Source organism: Notechis scutatus, chromosome 11, assembly GCF_049901735.1.
Source record: "Notechis scutatus isolate UNSWTSFEM ecotype Mainland chromosome 11, rNotScu1.2, whole genome shotgun sequence".
Taxonomy (NCBI): domain Eukaryota; kingdom Metazoa; phylum Chordata; class Lepidosauria; order Squamata; family Elapidae; genus Notechis; species Notechis scutatus.
Genome location: NC_142019.1, coordinates 5,881,989 through 5,905,868, shown reverse-complemented (window position 1 = coordinate 5,905,868; position 23,880 = coordinate 5,881,989). Strand labels below are relative to the sequence as shown.

General features: G+C 41.0%; 1 protein-coding gene across 2 annotated transcripts in view; it reads right to left on the bottom strand.

The window, feature by feature from the left end:
• Positions 1-23,880, bottom strand: part of LOC113418289 (NAD(P) transhydrogenase, mitochondrial-like) — a 69,572-nt gene that overhangs the window by 24,049 nt on the left and 21,643 nt on the right. For both annotated transcript variants that reach the window (XM_087972662.1, XM_087972661.1), the window contains exons 7-14: positions 23,671-23,858; positions 21,802-21,935; positions 19,482-19,673; positions 18,710-18,863; positions 14,007-14,168; positions 12,391-12,501; positions 11,509-11,654; positions 2,293-2,488 (exon numbers count right to left, since the gene is read on the bottom strand). In XM_087972662.1, coding sequence (XP_087828788.1) covers positions 2,293-2,488; positions 11,509-11,654; positions 12,391-12,501; positions 14,007-14,168; positions 18,710-18,863; positions 19,482-19,673; positions 21,802-21,935; positions 23,671-23,858 — 1,283 coding nt within the window. The remainder of the gene's footprint in view (positions 1-2,292; positions 2,489-11,508; positions 11,655-12,390; positions 12,502-14,006; positions 14,169-18,709; positions 18,864-19,481; positions 19,674-21,801; positions 21,936-23,670; positions 23,859-23,880) is intronic.

Genomic DNA, 23,880 nt, shown 5'->3' with positions numbered 1-23,880 from the left:
TCCGAGGGTCACCCTGGATTCATTAATAGAAAAGAATAAAAGCATTGCAAGGGACCCTGGGTGTCTTTCTGCTTAAACAAGACACTCTAGTCCAGGAGTCTCCAACCTTGGCCACTTGAAGCCTGGAGGACTTCAAGTGGCCAAGGTTGGAGACCCCTGCTCTAGTCGATACCATTTCAGATAAATGGTATAAATAGCATTCTTTAAAAGATCCAGTGATGGAGCACTCACAACTTCTGAAGGCAAGGTATTCCACTGGTTAACTGTTCTGACTGTCAGGAAATTTCTCCTTCATTCTAGATTGGTTCTCTCATTGATTAGTTTCCATCCATTGATTCTTGTTCTGCCTTCAGGTGCTTTGAAGAGTAGGGTGACCCCCTCTTCCTTGGGGCAGCCCCTGAGATATTGGAACACTGCTATCATGTCACCCCTAGTCCTTCTTTTCACTGGATTAGACATACCTCAATTCCTTCAACTGGTCTTCCTATGTTCTCCACTCCTCTACTCGTTGCACAATACCTTATGCCACCAGAGGTGAAATTTTAGGCCTTAAAAAAGCTAGAACTACGCCACCTTCGGTCTGATCTAAGTATAGTATATAAAATCATACATTGTAATGTCGTACCAGTCAATGAATACTTCAGCTTCAACCATAACAACACAAGAGCACACAATAGATACAAACTCAAGGTTAACCACACCAAACTTGATTGCAGGAAATACGACTTCAGCAACAGAGTGGTCAATGTCTGGAACACTCAACCTGACTCTGTGGTTTCTTCCCCAAACCTCAAAAAATTAAACCTTAGACTGTCTACTATTGACCTCACCCCTTTCCTAAGAGGTCTGTAGGGCGCGTGCATAAGCGCACTAAGGTGCCTACCATCCCTGTTTCTTTTTATTTTTCTTATATGTATCCATTTCATGTATTCATAACTAGGTTTATACTTATACCTGTTATCCTATAATCACTTGACAAATTAATAAATAAATAAATGTTTTAGCCTCCAGCCTCCTAATCATCTTTCTTGCTCTTTTCTTCACTCTTTCCAGCATCTTAACATATATTTTTTATGCCATAGGGAACAAAACTAGATGCAATATTCCAAGTGTGATTTAACAAGGCAGTATAAAGCAATACTAACACTTCACATGATCTTGATTCTATCCCTTTGTTAATGCAGCCTAGGACTGCATTGGCATTTTTGGCAGCCGAACACACTGCTGGCTCATAGTTCAGCAGATGTCTATTAGGACTCTCTTTTGCAAATATCAGTGTCAGGTGCAAGCAACCAGAAACACTTGTGAATAGACCCAAGCAGAAATTTTATCGCTGGTCATCTATGTTACAAGCATTTTGCCAGCCTGACTGCATTCCCTTAGGTCAGATAGGGCTTTGAAGATTCTGGAGGAAGTCAAGCCTGTGCTGCTTCCTGCAGCGCAAAGACTCTAAACCTGTCTCCCACTTAACGCCTCCCTCCAGTCTAGCTGGAGATTCCACTGCAATCAGGTTCAAATTCATTTCATATTCAGATAATTAATGGTGCTACTGCAGTGAGGGGAATTGATACCAGTTGGTCTTTGTGATAGCTATGCTTCTCCCAGGTAGCATCAATAATGTGGTTCCTTTGCCTAAAGTGAGTTCCTGCTTGACAAGGTGATCCATCTATGATCCACCTGCTGTCAGCTTTGGAAGCCATATTGAGATCCGATGCTCCCACGCTGCCACAATTGAAACTGGGAAAGTGGGAGGGGGGAATTCATTTGAGTATTTCTAATTAGACAAAATAAAATCCTTTTGCTGTTTCAAGGTCATGTAGTGTTGCGCATAGTGAAAAGGAAGTCTTACTTTGGGACTTTGGGTGATTGGGCCATGGGATGTGGTGATGGCTAAGGGGGGATGGATTTGTAGTTTTTATTTTTGAAAGGAAGCCCGAAACTTTCAGATTCAGGATTCCACAGATGTACCAGTTACTATCCAAATAAAAGGAACTTTTGAGAGATGTCAGTCTCGGAGTTATTGGTTGGAATGGAGGGTTGCTGGAACGCTGACACCTGCATTCAGTTCAGAGGTGAGATATTACTTGGGCTTCTCCAGTGACAACTAAATCAGAAATCATCCTAGAAAACACCTTTCTCTGAATTTGTATTCTGTTGGAAAGATTGCATACATGTGTTTGGGGGCATCTTAGTCACTAGGGTTATCTTCTCTTTGAAGATGCATGACCACGATTCTAGGAATACCAGATTTTCCTAGGACAGGGTTTCAAAACCACTTGTTTAAAGGCTCACCCATAGTGCCTCCCAAGGCCATGGCCGTGGACATCTGGGCCAGTACTTCTGGTGAAGGTTTCAAACTGCCCAATGTAGCGGCAATGCCAGCAGCGACGCCAATCATCCCAAGGGCGTTGCCAAGCCGTGAAGTGCTCTGACTAGATAAGCCAGCGAGGGCCCCCACACAGCAAAGGCCAGAGCCCAGGTACATCATCTGTAGAGGGAGAGAAGCAAAGGTTGTAAGGGGGAAAAGTTGGCTTTGGCTTCACGTATGTAGGTCTCCCTTGCCATCTTATCGCCCTGCACCAAATTGTGAGCAAGGACAGGTCGTCCTTGACTTTACAACCGCGATTCATACCCAAATGTCTTGTTGCTAAGTGAGATGTTTGTTCAAGGAATTTTGCAAGAGTTTAACGATCTTTTTTTTTTGGGGGGGGGGGCACAGTTGTTCAGGGAATCACTGCAATTGTTGACTTCGTTGCACTCTTGTAAAGTGAATCTACCTTCCCTGTTGACTTTGTTGGTCAGAAGGTCACAAAAGGGGATCACATGACCCCACAGGACACTGCAATGGTCATAAATACATGGCCAGTTGCCAAGCATCTGAATTTTGGTCAAGTGACGGTGGGGATGCTGCAATAGTCATAAATGTGAAAAAAAACCCATCATGAATCTGTGATGACCCAGGGCGTGGCACAAAAGCAACAAAGTCACAAAAGTAGGTGAAGTCCCTTTAATTCCTCCAACTTGGCCCCCAATGTCCAGTTATCATCAGCTGGAAAAAAAACTCTCCCAAGAACAGTTTTTAAAGGGAAGAAATTCAGTCTGAACCAAAAGTACATCTAAATTATAAATAAAAACCAACACAAACCACAGCTGCAGCAATTAATGAGACAGAGCATGATAAGGAATTGCAGACTTCCAAAAGATAACGAAACACACACAGTTGGGAGGACGCCAGAACCCAGATAAGACGTAACAAACAAAGATAATGCATGCTTTGCTTCCAGCAAGGTGCTGTGCGCAAACACCCTTTATATCCTGTTTTCCCAGCTGCAGCTAATGAAGGGAATCAGGGCCTTTTTCTCCCCTCTAACCCACATTGCTCCCTTATCCATTCCTCCCTGTGTGCCCTAGGATGAAGAAGGGGTGGGCCTGGGTGAATGTCCAGTCGGACTGTGCCATTCCCCAGTTTCCTTCACAGCCACCAGAGCCACACTCCCACTCCCCGTCAACTGTTCGATCTCCCCCTCAGAATCAGATTCCATCAGGGGCATGACAGAATCACTGGCAAGAAGTGAGTGAGGAGCCTCTGTGGCACAGTGTTTAAAGTGCAGTACTGCACGCTACTTCTGATGCAACCAGCTGCCTGCAATTCGGCAGTTCAAATCCCACCAGGCTCAAGGTTTATTATTCAGCCTTCCATCCTTCCGAGGTCATTAAAACAAGGACTCAGATTGTTGGGGGCAATAGGCTGACTCTGCAAACTGCTTAGAGAGGAGTGTAAAAGCACTGTAAAGCGGTACATAAGTCTAAGTGCTATTGCTAAGAAAGGTCTTAAAATGGGGCAAAACTCCCTTAACAACTGTCTTATTTAGCAACAGAAATTTTGAGCTCAATTGTGGCTGTAAGTCAAGGACTGCCTGTATCTGAATGCTTTGTTTGCTTCTCTAAATAAACATTCTTGCCTTTCCCCTTCTCTGCTTTTCAAAATCTTCCTGGGTAAACCTTCAAAGTTTTATGCAAAGTAATATAGTAATAGAGGTGGAAGGGACCTTGGAGGTCTTCTAGTCCAACCCACTGCTCTGGCAGGAGACCCTATTCCATTCCGGACAAGTGGCTGTCCAATCTCTTCTTAAAAACCTCCAGTGATTGAGCACCCACAACTTCTGAAGGCAAAGCTGTTCCTTTGGTTAATTGTCCTCACTATTAGGAAGTTTCTCCTTAATTCCAGGTTGCTTCTCTCCTTGATTAGTTTCCATCCCTTGTTTCTTGGCTGCCACAGAGAGGAGGGAGATCAAGCTATTTTCCAAGGCACCTGAAGGGCAGACAAGGAATAATGGATGGAAGCTGAACAAGGAGAGATTTAACCTGGAAACAAGGAGAAACTTTCTGACAGTGAGAACAATCAGCCCAGGGAACAGAAGTTGCCTTCAGAAATTGCGGGAGCTTCATCACTGGAAGCTTTCAAGAAGAGACTGGGCTGCCATTTGTTGGAAATGGTCTAGGGTCTCCCACTTGGGTGGGGGGTTAGACTAGATGACCTACAAGGTCCCTTCCAACTCTGATTATCTGTTATCTATTCTGCCCTCTGGTGCTTTGGAGAATAAGTTGAAACTTATTTATTTATTTATTCATTCATTCACTTATTATAAGTTCAGAACGAACTGAAACTTGCATGTGAGTAAAGCGGAAAAATCATTTAGCTCTACCTGTTGTACAGCACTCTGCCTGGCAAAGGGTGGCTACGGACGAAGTAATTAGCTGTAAATTTAAGTGACATAGTAAAGCTGTTCTTGCTAGATTTATTCTGCCTCTCCTGCCGCAAGTTGTTTTTTTTAAAGTTTTCACCATCATTCAATGTACAGAAGAACTGCAGACCACTAATTCAAATGCATTTTGAAAATAACAGCGCTGTGAGATCATCTCAGCCCATTATTTAATTCCTACTTTGATTTTTTTTTTTTTTTAAGGTTTTGATGCATAGCAAGATGCTTTGAAAACCTGGCACGACCGTGCCTTTATGTGTAACATATGGTGCTTCTAACTGGGTTGGATTAGCAGAGGTTGCTTCTTCTCAAATCAGAATGGTCTTGCATTACCGGCAGGCTCGAAATAAATTTACCAAATTGGCAATGAAACCCCAAACCCATCCACACAGGACATTGGGGAAAGTCAGACAGCAAACTCCAAAGTGAAAACTCTATATCAGTACACACCAAGGGAGGAATGCAGGCACACACACGTGTGTGTATTAAAAATCTCAAGGTCTCCTGATCGAAACCAATACAGAGAGGAAGGGGAATTATCTACGAGCAAACTTCGTACATAAATACAAAATTACATCTGAGTTTGGAAACCCAAAATTCTATCTCTCAAACTTCAGAAAGGCCTGGAACTAGGCTGCAAAACACACACGAACACCAAACCCTAGTTCAAGGCCACCAATCAAGACTTCCTGAAAAGTAACCGATGCCTCCTGCTGCCCTCCAAGAGTGCTAGAAACTTGAACTGCCAAAATTCCTAGCCAGCCGGGAAAGGCTGCTTTAAACCTATGGGATGTAGAGGTATTCCTCAACTTACGACCACAATTGAACACAACATTTCTGTTGTTAAGTGAATTCTGCCCCGTTTTACGAACTTTCTTGCCGCTGGTCTAGTGACATCACTGACAGTGTAACTTTGAACGGTCACTAAATGCAAATATTTACAGACCCCCTCACATCCTGGACATAAACTGTTTCAACTCCCACCCACAAAACGACGCTATAGAGCACTGCACACCAGAACAACTAGACACAAGGACAGTGTCATGCCCCTGTTGGAGACTGACTCTGAGGAAGAGGAGGAACAGCCAACAGGGAGTGGGAGTGTGGCTCCAGAGGTGGTAGAGGAGGCTGGGGAAGGGCAGAGGCTGGCTGAGCAGTCAGAAGAGGATCCAGGCCCATCCCCTATCCATCCTAGGTCATGCAGGGAGGAGAGGATCAGGGAAAAGCAAGGTCTACTCAAGAGGAGATTACCATGATCCTCCTCGTGGCTTGCAGCTGGGAGCTATGTATATAAGTTTGCAACTGCGCAGTTAGAATTTGCAGGAGTCAGTTTTAGTGTTCACCTTGAAAGAGGTTTATCTGTGCTGGCGTTCTTCCCATGGACTCTCCTCAATTATTTTCCTGGAGTTTATGATTAGTTATCTTGGCTTGCTTCGGAACTCTCATCAATGCAGTTTGTTTTGGTTTTCTGTTTGCCTCATTATTTACTTTTGTGACTTTAAACTGTGCCTAATAAAACAGTGAAGTTAAGTTGAAGGCCTTACCGGACTGTAATATATGTTTTGGGTTTTGGGTTATTTTGAGAGACTACGGGTCACCACAGACAGTTTTTTCCCGAACGCCATCACAAATAATTCCCTCAACACTGTCCAACTATTTACAAAGTCTGCATTACTATTACTATTAATCTTCTCATCACTCCTTATCACCCATCCCCTCTCACTTGTCACTGTATGACTGTAACTTTGTTGCTTGTATCCTTATGAGTGTTTCCTAGTATGATTTGATTGCTTATGACTATTATTAAGTGTTGTACCTGATGACTCTTGTATCTTTTCTTTCCTTTTATGTATACTGAGAGCTTTTGCACCAAGACAAATTCCTTGTGTGTCCAATCACACTTGGCCAATAAATAATTCTATCTATTCTATCTATCTATGAACTGTTGTAAATCTGTTTAATCCCGTTTAACCCCGCTTTCCTCATTCCATGCTTTATTTCTATACAAAAGGCACAGTCATGGGTGGGATGACATATCCTGAATTTGGAGAGTAGCTAAAAATATTTAAAGGGGAGAGAAAGACCAAAAAACTCATGTGTGTTTACTGGGAGACATTTTCATCAACAACTATTCCTCACGCAAGATCATGGGTCATACAGGAGTTTGACAAGTTTCTCTGAACCAAGTGTGGCCCCTAAATTGGAGGTTGACACTCAATGGCTCCAAGGTTGAATCCAAACAATCAAAGCAATGAGTGTAGCCTCCTGAGAGCTCCTTCAACAGTTGTCCATGGATTATAACTTTAATATAACAGCAGGGGGGAGGTGAATATTAAGTACATGTGGGAGTGATTATGCTGTATTTAATCTAATTTAAATTCTGTTTAGTTTTGTCTTAGCCGATTTTAGCTGTAGCACAACCCATTTTTGAAATGCAGTCTTGGACTCAGCAGAGAAGGCAATTAATTCTTTGCTGTGGTGGAGGATGAGGAGGATGATCTTGATGGAAATATGCAAGAACCTAAGCAAAGGGGGCTGAAGCATTTCTTTTACATCCAGTGCAATGAGATAACATTTGAGCGCAGCTCAAGGAGACACTTTCTTGATTCAGTGGAGCATAAGAAGGGGTAGGAGGTACAGCACAACGAGACCTGCAAGATTCTGTTATTGTAGCCCATCTCAATTAAAGTAGTTTTAAGCTTCCTGGGGAGTTGATTTCCTGTTCTGGTCTTCCAATACCATCAAAGCTGAAACCAGCCAGAGCATAGATCTCAAAGAAGTAGTGCAAGATCAGAAGATGTGGCGAGACTTGGTCCATAGCATCGCCAAGAGTTGGACACAACTGAATGGATGATCATCATCATCATCATCTTCATCTGGTCTTCCCAGTGGGTGCTGAACAGACATGAAAAGAACTGCAGGCAATCACACACACCCTTGTTGATTACAGATGTTCTTCAACAACTTGAATGGAATGGAATGGAATGGAATGGAATGGAATAGAATAGAATAGAATAGAATAGAATAGAATAGAATAGAATAGAATCAAATAGAATAGAATTCTTTATTGGCCAAGTGTGATTGGACACAGAAGGAATTTGTCTTGGTGCAAATGCTCTCAGTGTACATAAAAGAAAAAATACATTCATCAAGAGTCAAGAATCATAAGGTACAACACTTAATAATAGTCATAGGGTACAATAAGCAATCATATCATACTAGGAAACAGTCAATAAAAATCGTAAGGATATAGGCAACAAAGTTACAGTCATACAGTCATAAGTGGGAGGGGATGGGTGATAAGGAGTGATGAGAAGATTAATAGTAATAGTAATGAAGACTTTGTAAATAATTGGACAGTATTGAGGGAATTATTGTTTAGCAGAGTGATGGCGTTTGGGAACATCATGTTCTTGAATGTTCCTCACCCTCAGATACAGAACTAAAAACTCTTGAATGTGTAAAGATAAAACAAGTCTCCTCCTCCACCTCCTCATCCTCATTTTAGCCATTGTCTATCCACTGCAGGGTGAAGGCCTCTTCTGCATGTTTCCAGCCAATACATTCCTGAGCTTTCTTTCACCAATAATAAAAACAAGTCTACTTATTCATAGATACGCTCAATTCTCCCACAGGGGAATGAAATGCAACCTATTTGTCTCCCAGTGACTTCCCATTGAGCAGAATTCTGTGAGACCCTAAAGAGGAGAGAAGCAACCTAGAACTAAGGAGATATTTCCTGACAGACCGAACAATTAACCAGTGGAACAATTTGCCTCCAGAAGTTGTAAATGCTCCAACACTGAAAGTTTTTAAGAAGAGATTGGACAACCATTTGTCTGAAGTGGTGTAGGGTCTCTTGCTTGGGCAGGGGGTTGGATTAGAAGACCTCCAAGGTCCTTTCCAGCTCTGTTGTTATTCTGTTATTTATTTATTTATTTATTTATTTATTTATTGATTTGATTTGCCAATTGTTTACAAGATAATAAGTATAAGTGTATACATAGTTGTGAATACATGAAATGGGTACATATAAGAAAAATAAAAGAAGAATAAGAGAAACAATAGGACAGGGACGGTAGGCACGTTGGTGCGCTTATAGCACGCCCCCTACAGACCTCTTAGGAAAGGGGTGAGGTCAATAGTAGACAGTCTGAGGTTAAAGTTTTTGGGGTTTGGGGAAGAAACTACAGAGTCGGGTAGAGTATTCCAGACATTGACCACTCTATTGCTGAAGTCATATTTCCTGCAATCAAGTTTGGTGCGGTTAACATTGAGTTTGTATCTATTGTGTGCTCTTGTGTTGTTATGGTTGAAGCTGAAGTATTCATTGACAGGTAGGACATTGCAATGTATGATTTTATATACCATGCTTAAATCAGACCGAAGATGGCGTAATTCAAGGTTTTCTAGTTCTAGAATTTCAAGTCTGGTGGCATAAGGTATTCTACAACGAGTAGAAGAGTGGAGAACTCTTCTTGTGAAATATTTCTGGACTTTCTCAATTGTGCTAATATCAGATATGTAATGTGGGTTCCAGACTAATGAACTGTATTCAAGTATTGGTCTAGCAAATGTTTTGTATGCTCTGGTTAGTAGTGTGATATTACCAGAGAAAAAGCTACGTAGGATTATGTTAACAACTCTTAATGCCTTTTTGGCTATGTAGTTGCAGTGGGCTCTAGCACTTAGATCATTAGAGGTGAGTATTCCAAGGTCCTTTACAGAGCTTGGGTCATCAACAAGATCTTGACTATTCAGCTTGTATTTTATTTTCTGATTTTTTTTGCCAATATGTAAGACAGAGCATTTATTTGTTGAGATTTGAAGTTACCATTTGTTTGACCATTCTGATACATAGTCAAGATCTTTTTGTAGGGTAGCAGTATTGTCTGTGGTATTGAACAGCTTTACATCATCAGCGAAAAGAACGCAATTGCTCTTAATATGATCACAGAGGTCATTTATGTAGAGTATGAAGAGAGTTGGTCCTAGAACACTGCCTTGGGGGACACCACTATTGACAGGTACAGAATTTGATAGGACGCTTCCAATTTTGACCATTTGTTGTCTGTTTGCCAGGAATGCTTCTATCCAGTTATTCAGTTGTCCAGAGATACCATAGGATTTTATTTTTAGGAGTAGTTTGTCGTGTACCACTGAATCGAAGGCTTTACAGAAGTCTATGTAGATTGCGTCTATTGCTTTGCCCTGGTCGAGTTGTGTCGTCCATATGTTTTTGCAATGTAAGAGTTGCAGATTACAGGATAGTTTTTTTCTGAAAACAAATTGTTTATTGGAGAGTAGGTTGTTTGTCTCTAAGTGGAGGATGATGGATTGGTTAATAATTGATTCCATGACTTTACAGGTGACGCAGCATAAGGAGATTGGTCTGTAATTTTCAACTAGGCTTGGGTCTCCCTTTTTGAAGATGGGGATGACTGTGGCTTGTGACCATAGGTTAGGCAAGGAGCTGGTCCTGAAAGATTTTTCAAAGATTATGCTTAGAGGTTTGGCTATGGCAGTGGATAGCTTTTTTAAGAAGTAGGCACATATTCCATCCGGTCCAATAGATAGAGATGGTTTTAGATTGCGTAGTGCTTTTTCAACATTGTCTTCTGTAAAATCGATATGTATTAGATCATTGTTGTTATCTGTGGTACGGCTAGGAAATACTGGGCATGATCCATTGCTGTTTACAAATACTGAGCCGAAGAATGTGTTAAAGAGGTTGGCTTTAATGGTGTCGTCGTTGCAGTCTTTACCATCAGGTCCTATCAAGGGTGGGATGGACCTTGAGTCTTTTAGTTTGTTGTTTACAAAATTCGCTAGCCTCCCCTACCATCAATTTTGTCACACAAGCAGCCCAAGTTGTCGATTTCCTTTTTGCATCTAGCAAGAAATTAAGAGTGGGGGGCAGGGCAGGGAGGACTGTTTAGCTTTCTTCTTGTGTGCTGAAAGCAGAAGCTGAGCACAGAGACCCACCTATCATGTTTGTTATAAGCATTTGTTTACACAATTCAGGGACCACATGAACCCAACGAGCTGTTTTCTTTTCATTACATTGCTTGAAAAATATGCATCACTGGTACTAATGAACCTCAAGAAACCTTTTCTCTCCAGAGAAGCTGCCTTCCATGGAGGACCTGTATACTGCACGAGTCAAAAAGAGGGCTGTGAAAATATCTACAGCCCCCTCACATCCCAGACATAAACTATTTCAACTCCTTCCCTTAAAACGATGCTTTAGAGCACTGCACACCAGAACAACTAGACACAAGGACAGGTTTTCCCCGAACGCCATCAGTCTGCTAAACAAATAATTCCCTCAACACTGTTCAACTAGTCTGCATTACTATTACTATTACTATTACTATTAGTCAAGCTAGTCTGCATTACTATTACTATTAATCTTCTCATCACCTCCTTATCACTCCCTTCCACTTGTGACTGTATGACTGTAACTTTATATCCTTACGATTTTTATTGTCTGTTTCCTAGTATGATTTAATTGCTTATTGTACCCTTTGACTATTATTAAGTGTTGTACCTTATGATTCTTGACTCTTGATGGATGTATCTTTTCTTTTATGTACACTGAGAGAGCCTTTGCACCAAGACAAATTCCTTGTGTGTCCAATCACACTTGGCCAATAAAGAATTCTACTCTATTCTATTCTTCAGTATTGATCTGTTAACTTGGTTCTGAATAAAGAGAGTCTAAAAACTGGCCTGGATTTCTGACCTGCTCAATACTGTATCCACTGAGAAGAGATGCACCATATCCACCAACAAAGACCGTTCCAGGGAGAAGATAGAGGTAATTGTATTCAGGTGGATCTGTTGGACGCTTAAACATATCCAGCATCCTCTGGGTAATTAGAAAGCCACCTATTTGGAGGGGGAATGAAAATGGTTAAGATGAAGCAGAAGGATGAAACAAAGAATTAATTTATACCGGACAATTAATTAATTGTCTTTATTATTTTTACAAATTAACTCCAGGTGACAAACATATTCAACACACCTTCCTCTTCCTATTTTCCCCACAACCCTATGAGGTGAGTTGGACAAAGAGAGAGTGATTGGCCCAAAGTCATTGGCTTTCATGGCTAAGGCGGGACTAGAACTCAACATCTGCTGGTGATTGGCTCAACATCACCCAGTCAGATTTTATGGCTAAGGCAGGACTAGAACTTACAGTCTCCCATTTTCTAGCCTAGTGTTTTAACCACTAGACCAAACTGGCAAATTTGGGCTAGAAATCAATCGTGTGGGGTTCCTAACAGGGTGTCCATGGATACTAAGGAAGATAGCTCCCTTGGCTTTGGAACTGGGTAGCCATGGCCAAAGCAAAATATAAATATTTATTCTAAACAGCAATAGCACTTAGACTTATATACTGGTTCATAGTGGCTTCATACAGCCCTCTCTAAGTGATTTATAGAGTCAGCATATTGCCCCAACAATCTGGATCTTCATTTTACCGACTTCGGAAAGATGGATGGTTGAGTCAACCTTGAGCCGGTCAGGATTGAACTCCTGGCTGTGGGCAGTGAGTTAGCCTGCAATATTGCATTCTAACCACTATGCCACTATGGTGAACATGCACTTTGTGAATTATTACCTGCAATATTGACTGAGGAAACAAAGGCAGCCAGTAAAGCTAATGTCTGAGGCACACTGGAAGGCAAGTAAGATCCCCCCATCAACACCAAGCCGCCCACAGCAGTGAGTCCTAAGAGAGAGAAAATTAAAGAACCTGTTGTGATAGTGTGAAGAGATGATGAGTTTGCAATCCCTTGCTCAAAAACCTTCTATCATATAGCAGATGTTTCCTGTTATGGTTGAACATGCTTGATTACTCATATTGTCAACAGCTCTTAACTCATATTCCAAGCTAGTCGACTAGAGGCAGCCTTGGAAAATGTTGGATTCCATAGAATGTTGCTAACCAAACTGCACAAAATGCTAAAGTCACAGTGCTTCTTCATTATCTAATATTTGAAATTGGCCTCAGCAAATCTCAAATATAGGTGACAGAATAACAGAATTGGAAGGGACGCTGAAGGTCTTCTAGTCCAACCCCTGATCAGACCCTATGCCATTCTGTAGAAATAGCTGTCTAATATTTTTTAAAAGCCTCCAGTGATAGAGCAGCCACAACTTCTACTGATCAATTGTTCTCACGGTCAGGAGATGTCTCGTTACTTCTTTTCTTGCCCTCTGATCCTTGGATCTTTGGACCTATTTTAATATTCCACATTACAGTTATTTCAGGTTTATTTTTGAAGCATCTGTTATTTCAAAATCTGGTTTCACACTTTTATTTTAAGCCATATCTTTGGTTAATCAGGATTTATTGAATAAATCATAATTGTTAACACAATATCTAGCAACTTCCCTTATCAATTATTACAAAATGTAATTACTAAGTATTAGAACTCTAGGTTTTATGAAAATAGTGACGTAGCCCAATTGATACTGGTTATGGTAAATTTTAGCTGGTTTTTTTTTTCAAACACTAAAATCATGGTGGGATTGTGTGAGACAACATGGACAGAAAAACAATCATCAAAATCTTTTAACTATCATCAACTCTCACAAGGATGAAGCAAACTCAGATTCCCTGAAATGTCCTTTAAAGACTTGGTAATGTTGATTGAAAGGTTGGCAGTTCAGTGGTTTGAATCCCTAGCGTGTGTAACGGAGTGAGTTCCTGTTACTTGTCCCAGCTTTTGCCAACCTAGCAGTTTGAAAGCATGTAAAAAATGCAAGTAGAAAAATAGGGACCACTTTGGTGGGAAGGTGACAGTGTTCCATGCGCCTTCGGTGTTTAGTCATGCCAGCCACATGACCAAAGAGACATCTTCGGACAGCGCTGGCACTTCGGCTTTGTAACGGAGATCAGCACCCCACCCCTAGAGCCAGAAATGACTAGCACATATGTGCAGGGGAACCTTTACCTTTTACTTTAATGTAAAGAAATCCATTGATGTTAGAACATAAGAGCTATCTTCAAGTGACTACAGATAAGAGACATTAAACAACAGTGCAGAGAATTCACTGCAGCTAGAAAATTGCCAAATTCAAGAAGAAAGATATGGATAAGTGGCCCTTCTTGGCTGATAGATTTTTTAGGGGAAAGGAACTTTGTTTTCATTTTATTCACAGTGCTCCTCTAGAATCATGGTTGCACCAAGTATTAAAACAAAAAAATGGCAAAGCAAAGGTTGGACGTACCAGAAATTGCATTGGTCACTGACATCAGAGGTGAATGGAGAGCAGGTGTAACACCCCAAACGGTGTGGTAGCCCACAATTCCAGCGAGACCAAAAGTTGTCACCATTTGGGTAAAGGCAGAATTAGGGGAGATGAGACCCAACCCTAAAACTGATGTCAGACCTAAAGAAAACAACAAGCATTTTAGGATACTTAAGAAAGCATTCCCCTCCCTCCAAAAAAGGATTCGACACTCTTTTGGTTTCTGGGGTGTTAACCTTCACAATAAAACAAGACATTGGAAGAAAGGATATGAAGACTTAATGGATGCAATTCGCATTCCTTCCTCCCCGCTCCCTGCCAAATGTTGACTTGTCTGGTTAAAATTCACTTTGCCAAGTTGTCTGTGCCAGAATGCTTTGGCCTCCGGATGTGGAAATGCCAAGAAATAACGTTTTAGACATGTCAAAAATGTTGGTTGAACAAACCTTCAAGGAACAATGTCCCAAGAATTACAAAATGAAAAACGGCTCTGACGTTCCCATTGATTTTGTTACTTGCTTTGGAGGAAAAGGCGCCTATTGTAGCATCTGAAAAATGTTAAAGGAGGCAGACCACACAGGAATTTCAACAACATCCAATGAGAACAAGCTGTAGTTACCTTCTTTGGGTCCTATATATTAGCCTTCTCCAAAGAGGCAAATTCCAGATGAATTTCTCTATAGCACTTGGGCTTTCCAGCTATTATTGGTAGTCCAACATCTGGAGAAGATGTGGGCAACTATGACTTTATCACCTGTGGACTTCAACTCCCAGAATTCCTGAGTCAGCATGGGGTTGACTGCCCTATATTACTCTTTGATACAGTACAGCCCTAATCTGGTGAACCAACCAGATTTTTTTTCCTTTTAATTGTAAGTGATTTGCAAATTTGGAGGTGTGAACCCTTGTGCTTCTCAAAATTGAATTGATAGACACACAATAACCACATGGGAATTGTGCAAATTAGCAGTGTCCCATTCATTTAAATTAAACCCAGTGTTATCTTTCCTTTCCCTACTCCTTTATCCTGGACTATTCAGTCTAGGTTGGACTATTCACATATACAACTGACTCATAACCCATGAATACTGAGGAAATTCTACATGTAAATCAATTCAATACCAAGAAAAACACTTTTAACATTTTAAAAACGCAGGTGAGGTAGTGAATCACCTTGTAGAGGAGAGGGGCAGCATAAACATTTAATGACTAAATAAATGAATGAATGAATGAATGAATGAATGAATGAATAAGTAAGTAAGTAAGTAAATAAGTAAGTAAGTAAGTAAGTAAGTAAATAAATAAATAAATAAATAAATAAATAAATAAATAAATAAATAAATAAATAAATAAATATGTACAGGATAAAATGTAGATAATTAAATGTCTATATCTTTGTTCTGCAAAACCAACTTATTATGATAAAGAGAAAGAGAGAGAGAGAGAGAGAGAGATAAGAGAGACAAACAGACAGATAATCACTAGACAGATAGATACCGTTAGATAGATAGATACCGATAGATACCATTAGATAGATACCGATGATAGATAGATAGATAGATAGATAGATAGATAGATAGATAGATAGATAGATAGAGATTATAGTCTATCTATCTAATTATAGTCTAACTAATCAACTTAAATTGTATAGATAGATAATATTTCTCTATACAATTTAACTTTAATTCATTTTGATGCTATAATTAGCCGTTTGCAAGTATCCTAAAGTTTTTTTCTTTTCCATAGCCTAATTGCCAGGAATTTTCAACCTTTTTAAAGGCATGACCGCTCCGTTCTTAAAACAGGATTTTCTTTCCCGTTCTCAGAAAAGAATGTACCAGAACTGTGCTCAAACATATGGTTGGAATAATACCTTTTACAGCTTCCACTGAAGCCTTTTGCTGTCCGTTCCCTCATTCCTCAAAGCTGATATTTTTTTTTAAAAAAGAAAGGCAACCTGACTCAGATAAAAGGAAATTACTGAACAGGAAGGAATTAAATATTGGCCTGAACTGCCCTGCATTCTGCAGAAAAAAATATGGCAGCAAAGATAAATACATATCACACAGAATGTTTATTCAGGACATCTCTGAGAAGGTCACAAGCCAGTGCTTTACTTTCCCCCTCTCCGTCCCCCAAAAAGCAAACCGCTACATTTTTCCCATAATTTTTTGTTCAATTTTGAATTTTTTTCTCTCCAAAAGGGAGCATTTCAGTGAAATTTCAAGGTGCGCTATGATGTTCTTGAGCTTATTAACTAGGAGGCCGCAGAGGTGAATGAATGTCCTGTCTTTTGTTATACTCTCTTCAAATGAGCAGCGATTTCTCTTTTTCCCACTTTTATTAATCCCAAAGGTATTATAATAGCCTCCAAAGGGCTTTCTCTGATTAGGAAGTGTGGGTTGGCTATGGAGACTGGAAAGGTCTGTCAGAGAAATCAACAGCATTGGCACGAGGTTCCTGTATCACTTCCATCTAACAATCAAATCACTTCAAGACTATCCTTAAGGGAAAATTAAAATAATATGTTTAGACATGGGTGTCAAAAAGTAGAAGTAGAAAAAAGTAGAAAAACATGCGTCTCTTTCATCGGTTGAGAACATTTTGAGAAATTGCCAGGCAGATTTCCATGTAGCATGACCTTAAGGCAAGACATGATAGAAGGAGGTTCAAAGGTTATCTCCAACCCAACCAAGAATCAGTTGCATTTTCTCTAAATGCAGAAATTCCATTCTTAATCATCAGCCTGAAATGCTATTAAAACTGCAGTCCCACACAATCTTACTTCAAAGGAGTTTCTAGCAAACATTCATAAAGTATTTATAGAGTTGCATGCAACTGAACTCCCTGAGTTTACATAACCTTATTTTAAACTTAATCCAAGGAACCTGGCCAATCGAAATGAACGATAGAATTAAAAGCCATCGTGGCATTTTAGGGGGATATCCATAAGTTAATTGCATATGAAAAGATTCTTCCCCCAGAGTTTTCCTAAGCTCTGGTATAAAACACCGAGAAGAACGAGATGATAAAAATTTTAATTTGCGTTTAGGAAGAATCAAATTCTACAAGGAGATAACTGAGAATTTGTCATTAGATTCTACCTATTCACTTGTCCCACCTGATAGCTTCTCTTACTGTTTAAGATTAGTAAACTGAGCCAAAGTGGCTGCAAATTCCAGATGTAAAACAGCATGCCACACCCACTCATGTTTTAATCAAATTCAACTCATTCTATCAGTTCTATCTGGGATGGGCTCCTTGGCTAAAGTATAGTAGCAACAATGTAGGAGATGTTTTTAATAGACCTTTGAGATGATTTTTCATTCTTTAACTATGACTATGTCAAGCGCAGGAAATCGGGAATCCAGGCAGTTCAAATAAATATAAGTTTATTGTATGCTAATGCTTTTCTACAAGAATGTGAACTACTAATGATCAAAGCAAATTGGCGGTAGATAAGAGTCAATGGAACTCAAGATGGGCTGGACTTAGATCTCTTGTGGGCACGAAGAGACTCAAGACTGATGACACATTTGACCCCTCCTCCCTTGAGCTCAGCCTGGTCATCTCCCACAGATTGTACAGGTAGTCTTCAACTTACGACCACAATTGAGCCTAACATTTCTGTTGTTAATTGAGACATTTGTTAAACATTTGTTAATCTATTCTTACCCCATTTTACAACCTTTCTTGCCATAAGTGAACCACTGCAGTTGAAAAGTTAGTAACCTGGTTGTTAACTGAATCTGGCTTCCTCGTTGACTTTGCTTGTCAGAGAGTCACAAAAGGGGATTGCATGATCTTGGGACACAGCCACAGTCATATGAACCAATTGCCAAGCATCTGAATTTTTATCCATGATCATGGGCAAAGGTGTTATGCCCTTGTTAAGTCAGACTCTGAGGGAGAGGAGGAACAGCCGACAGTGGAGTGGAGGTGTGGCTCTGGAGGTTGTAGAGGAGGCTGGGGAAGGACAGAGGCCAGCTGGGTAGTCAGAGGAAGACCCAGGCCCAGGAGGGGAGGATAAGGGAGAGACATGAATGTCTACAGGGAAGGAAAGGGCCTTGATCCTCTTCATGGGCTGCAGCTGTGAGAACTGGTTAAAAGGACGGACATGCGCATGGGCCAGTGCTGGAAACAAAGTGTGGAAATATCTCTAGTCTGGCGTTCCTCTCTCTGAGTTTGGCGTCCTTCCCAGTATGTGTTCTGATATCTGTGAACGTCTTCAAGTCCTTATCTTGCCTGGTTCCCTTAATTACTTCAGTGTGGCTTGTGTTGTTTTTACTCTTTATAATTTATAGGCATTTTTAGTTTAAATGGTATTTCCTCCTTTTCGTAACTGTTTGTGGGGGAGTTTTTTGTCTTCAGTCAAGAATATTTGGAACTTTAAAGCAAAGTGAAGGAATAAAAGAGGCCTCACCTGTTTTTGTGACTGTGTTTATTTTGTATCTCACCCTGGGTCATCCCAAAAGGTCTTAACTGTGAAAAACAGTCATAAGTCACATTTTGCAGTGTCGTCGTAATTTTGAATGGTCACCAAATGAACAGTTGTAAGTTGAGGACTACCTGTATTAGCAAATCTCTTAATACATATCACAATGAACTTTGAAAGAGGAATTTAAACTTCAAAGAAAGAGAGAGAGAGAGAGAGAATGAATAAATGTAACATTTTGAAATACCTGTTGTATATACTCCAGCTGAGGTCATTGTTTTTCTAAAGGGTGAAATGGCTGCTTCTTTTTCGGCTTCTAGTTCTTGAAGAGACTTCTGCTTAACTGGGGCAGCAGGTGGTAAAGTTTTAGGTAAAGGTGCTGGAAAGATATTTTTCCCTTCCTGTAGCAGAGACATTAGGATGAGTCCTTAATGGAAAGTCACAAATCTTATTGCGAGGGTGTCAGAAGAACTATCTGGACAGATTGAGTCTAGATGGGTCAAAAGCTAAAAATTTAGCCCAAAGCATCCCTTTGCTGACTCAAAGAACTTCTGGTCTTTGCCATCAGCTGAAGTTGTTTCAGGTCTTTACAATTAATCTTCTACCTGTTGCTTGATTTCAACTGATCCTTCTTGTCCCTTTTGTTGATTTGGAATTGGAGGGAAAAACAGTGTGCAGACAATGTGTAAATTACTAATTTACAAAGGTTTGTGACTGGACTAAAATGTAGACTGGGTGCATATACGAGCTAGGTCTACATATATATGTGACATTTAAAGCAAAATGAAAGAAGGTGGAAACAGAAGATTAGAAGAAGTTCTGATGTTCTAGTGGATGAAACCAAACTCCATGTTTCGATGTCACCTGCAAAGCTAATTTCCAGACGAAAGCTAAAAATCAACTGCAATTTCTCCTAAAAGATCCTGATTCTGTCTTCCATTACAATGTTTTGCATGCCTCCATTAAACTGTTTGTTAAGGAATTTTAGGAGAGGGGGAAAAATAACAATAATAACTCACCTTCATGACCATAGTCCCTCTTATGACATGATCAATCGTCCCATAATCAAAATCATCTTTTGGCTCAAAGTAAAAGTATTCTTTGCTAGGGGAAATAGCTTTTAATAGCTTCAAGATGTTGTTTGAATAGAGGCTACTGGCCTGGGTAGCCATTCGGCTTGGCAAGTCCGTATAACCAATGTGCACCACGCCCTGAGTGTTGGAAAAGCAATAAATTAAGACCCTTAAAAACATCTTTTTCCATGTATTGCCTTGATACGACTTTGAGGTGTTTTGACTTGATAAATCCTTTATAGCTGATGGTAAATCAGATGTCTGCTGACACTTTATCTTGCCAGTTAAGGCAAAATTACTTTTTACATGAACAGCTTGCTCTTATTCTTGAAGGAGGGAAACTTTCCTTTTTGACTTCGAGCCAATGGCAGAGCAAGCCGGGAGGCCTTTGGGGGAAGCAGTTCCATCGCCATATGGTGCTTATTTCAAGAGTTAAGAAATCAAAACACACTTTAAAAGCCTGAAAACACCTCTTGGACATCTGATGCCATCATGGTTACACACTGTGCTTCCCAGATTAATTGCACTCCAATTAAACTCTGAAAAGTAAAGGGAGGGGGTCAGATAACCTGGCGTGGGCTATTTTGTCCACAAAACTATTTGCAGGGGGGGAGAAAGACAGAATGTCCCTTTGCAATTGTTTCAACAAATTAAACCTTAGAAAGAACAGAATAACAGGGTTGGAAGGGACCTTGGAGGTCATCTAGTCCATGCCCCTGCTCAAGCGGGAAACTCTATCATTTCAGACATATGGTTGTCCAACTTTTCTTAAAAACCTCCAGTGTTGGAGCCTTCTGGAGGCAATTCATCCCCCTGATTAATTGTTCTAACTGTCAAGAAATTTCTCCTTAGTTCTAGGTTGCTTCTCTCCTTGATTAGATTCCATCCCTTGCTTCTTGTCCTGCCTTCAATTGTAACCCTAAATTCTGGGTGAACTTTACAATCACACATGATGTCCTTCAAAGGCACTGTAAACTCAGTTAACTGTACATGTTACTGTTAAAGCAACTTACTTTGAGATTAAGGAGAAAAGCTTCAAATACATATCTGATTCGAGCACTGCACTAAACCATAACTAATTCACTATAGTGAAGAAGGGTTTCATAATTAAATTGCACTAATGCTCTTATATACAAAACTTCTGTAAAGGTGGAAGGTTTCCAGGACAGCCATAGTTCTTTTAACTACAGCTTGTTAAGTAAGCCAAAATGTCTGATTTTAGGAATATCTTAAATCATAATGTCAGCTTTGGAAGCCATATTGAGATCTGATGCTCCCATGCTGCCATAATTGAGCCTGGGAAAGTGTTAGGGGGGAGTTAATTGGAGTATATCTAGTTAGACATAATAACATTCTTTTTCTGATTCAAGGTCAGGTTGTGTTGCGCATAAGTGAGAGGAAGTCTTAACTTGGGACGGATGGTGATTGGGCCATGTGATGTGATTGATGGGTGCAGGGGATGGATTTGTAGTTTTTAATTATTGTAAGGAAGCCTGGAACTTTCAGATTTGGGATTCCACAGTTGTACCAGTTACTATCCAAATAAAAGGAACCTTTGAGAGATGTCTGTCTCGGAGTTATGGGGTGGAATGGAGTTTTGCTGGAACGCTGACACATAAAGGTATAACAAGCTTTTTTTGCCTGGGAGCTGCATAATTTCATTTGAAGGAGTGTCCTTCCTGAGTTGGGATAAAGCACAGTGGGTCCAGCCCATGTCAGATCCTTTTGAAAACCCAGATTTTAAAATGCCTAATATAGTTAAGAAGGCCTATGTGTGATGTTCTTCTGCTTTGGAGAAGAGCAAAATAATATCTCTGTCAAGCGGACAAAATGTCAGGATTCCAGTGATCGCCTTAATTAAATCATGCATCTGGAGCCAAACTTCAAAAAAATCCAAAGGATTTATTAGAGGCGACATACTGGCACGACCTGTATGAAGCCAACTCTGGCATACGTAATTTACAGTCCCCTGTGACCCTGTTTCCCCCCTCCTGGGTGTCTCATAAATCATATTCTCCAATTAAGCACATTCATGGGCTGGGTGTCATCATTCACCTTCTCCAATTAAATATATTCCCGGGCAAAAGCTCTGGTAGCTTTTTAAGATAAATGTTGGAATGTAGTTTTGATTTCAAACTGCTGCGCTGCTCTTCCAGATTTCCTTCCTCCCCGCCACTCCCCCTTGTTTATGGCAACTACTAAAAGAGGCCCAGGGATGTTTTATGAGTTGACACAAAATATTTGAAACAGACTCTCCCATGCAAACCTTATGTATGTGAAGTTCTCCAGGGTGAGTGGTCTCTACATTGCCACCAGCTTCTGCGGCAAGATCTACTATTACGGAACCATCTCTCATGGATTCCACCATAGGTTTGGTGATCAGGATTGGAGCTTTTTTCCCTGTCGCAAATGGCAAGAACAGAAATGAAAGATAGGAACTCTTTAAAAAAAAAAAAAGCATGAGCAGATGCCAACAAAACCTCAGGATTGTCTGGATTATATATGCAAGGATCAGCTTAGGCTCAACAATCCCTATCTATTTCTACAACCCATTGAGATAGCAACTAGCAGTATGTTCTGACCAGGACTTCCTGAGACCGTAATTAAGCACACGCTTAGTTAAAACAACTCTTGTTTTATTTCAATGCTGGGAATTATGTTCGTTCCCAGACTGTAATGACTCCCAAACAGTCCCTTGAGATAAGCACCCACCTTTCTCTCCTTTGAATTGCAGCCAACAACTAAAGTGCCAAATGAACTATAAAAAGCCAACTGTAGTACAAAGTTCACACAGAGCTTCAAGGTTTAATCCGAACATAGTGAACGACTTTGCTTCCTGCAAAGGTTTCTCTACCTTTTCCTGTCCTATATGCCTTATGGGAGGGGCAATTACCTCCGAACCTTACTCCCAAATTGCCCCTTTTGTCTCAGATGCTCTTGCCTTCTAGAAGCCCTGCGCACACACGCACACTGGGAACAGGCTCCCCTGGGTCCTCTGCCTTGCTGCTGCCAGGCTCCGAAGGCAGCACCCCACTCCCAGATGGTCCTGGCCCCATCTCTGCATTGGATGCAGGACCCTCATCTGAGTCCTCCCCAAACTCCCAGACTCCCCGTTCTTCCCCACTGTCCGATTCCGCTGCTGTCTACACAGGCTGCCGGCGAACTACAACACAGTAGGACTATCACTGCCTGCTGAATCTCCAAAACTGTGCAGGGCATATCTCTCAAGGCCAGGAAAATAAAACCCACACAATCGTTACATTTTCTATCTTTTTGCAAGAATCCTCTCTGGCTTACTTGACACTGATGACAAGATAAGAAACTAAATGTTGGGCTCTCTTATTAGAAGCATCCACTGCTAAGGCCTCTGTATAGGTAGTCCTCGACTTACGATCACAACTGAGCCCAAAAAGTCTAAGCGAAACAGTTGCGAAGTGAGTTTTGCCCCATTTTACAATCTTTCTTGCCACGGTTGTTAAGTGAATCATTGCAGCTCTTAAGCTAGTAACCTGATTGTTAAATGAATCTGCCTTCCAGTGGTGGGATTCAAATATTTTTATCACCGGTTCGGTGGGCTTGACTTGGTGGGTGCGCTTTGCGTGCATGCACACACTTTGCATGCACGCACATGACAAATGCGCACTTTGCACAGGCGCAGAGGTGTTTGCCTAGGCGCAGAGGCATTCTAACTCGCCTCCTGCTACCCTGCACGATCCCAGTCGCTTCAGCAGCTGCCGTGTGGCTCTATTCTGTGCCGCGCAAAGCAGCTGCGCTTCAAATTCAGTGGATAAAGGTGAGTATGGGAGCCCAGGCAGGTGGGTGGACCCAACAGCACACAGACAGAACTGGTTTGGTCTCCACTGCTCATCGCTGCTACCGGCTCGGGAGAACCGGGCCAAACCGGTAGAATACCACCACTACTGCCTTCCCCGTTGACTTTGCTTGTCAGAAAGTCACAAAAGGGGATCGCATGGCCCCACGGGACATTGCAAATATGAACCAGTTGCTAGGCATCCGAATTTTAATGATGTGACAATGGGGATACTGTTAACTGTGGAAAAACAGTCACAAGTCACATTTTTAGTGCAGTTGTAAATCAAGGAATATCTGTAATGGGGATAAGGTTGTAGTGTACCTGGAATAAGAGCTGTACTAATAACAATGTCCACCTCTTTGCACTGTTTAGCAAAGAGGGCCATTTCTGCCTCTATGAACTCCTTCGACATTTCTTTCGCATAACCTCCAACACCTTCTCCCGTTTCCGCAACGCTGACTTCTAAAGGTTCTGCACCGAGGGATTTGAACTGCTCCAAAGCTGGAGGGCTGAAAGCAAGGAGAATTTCAC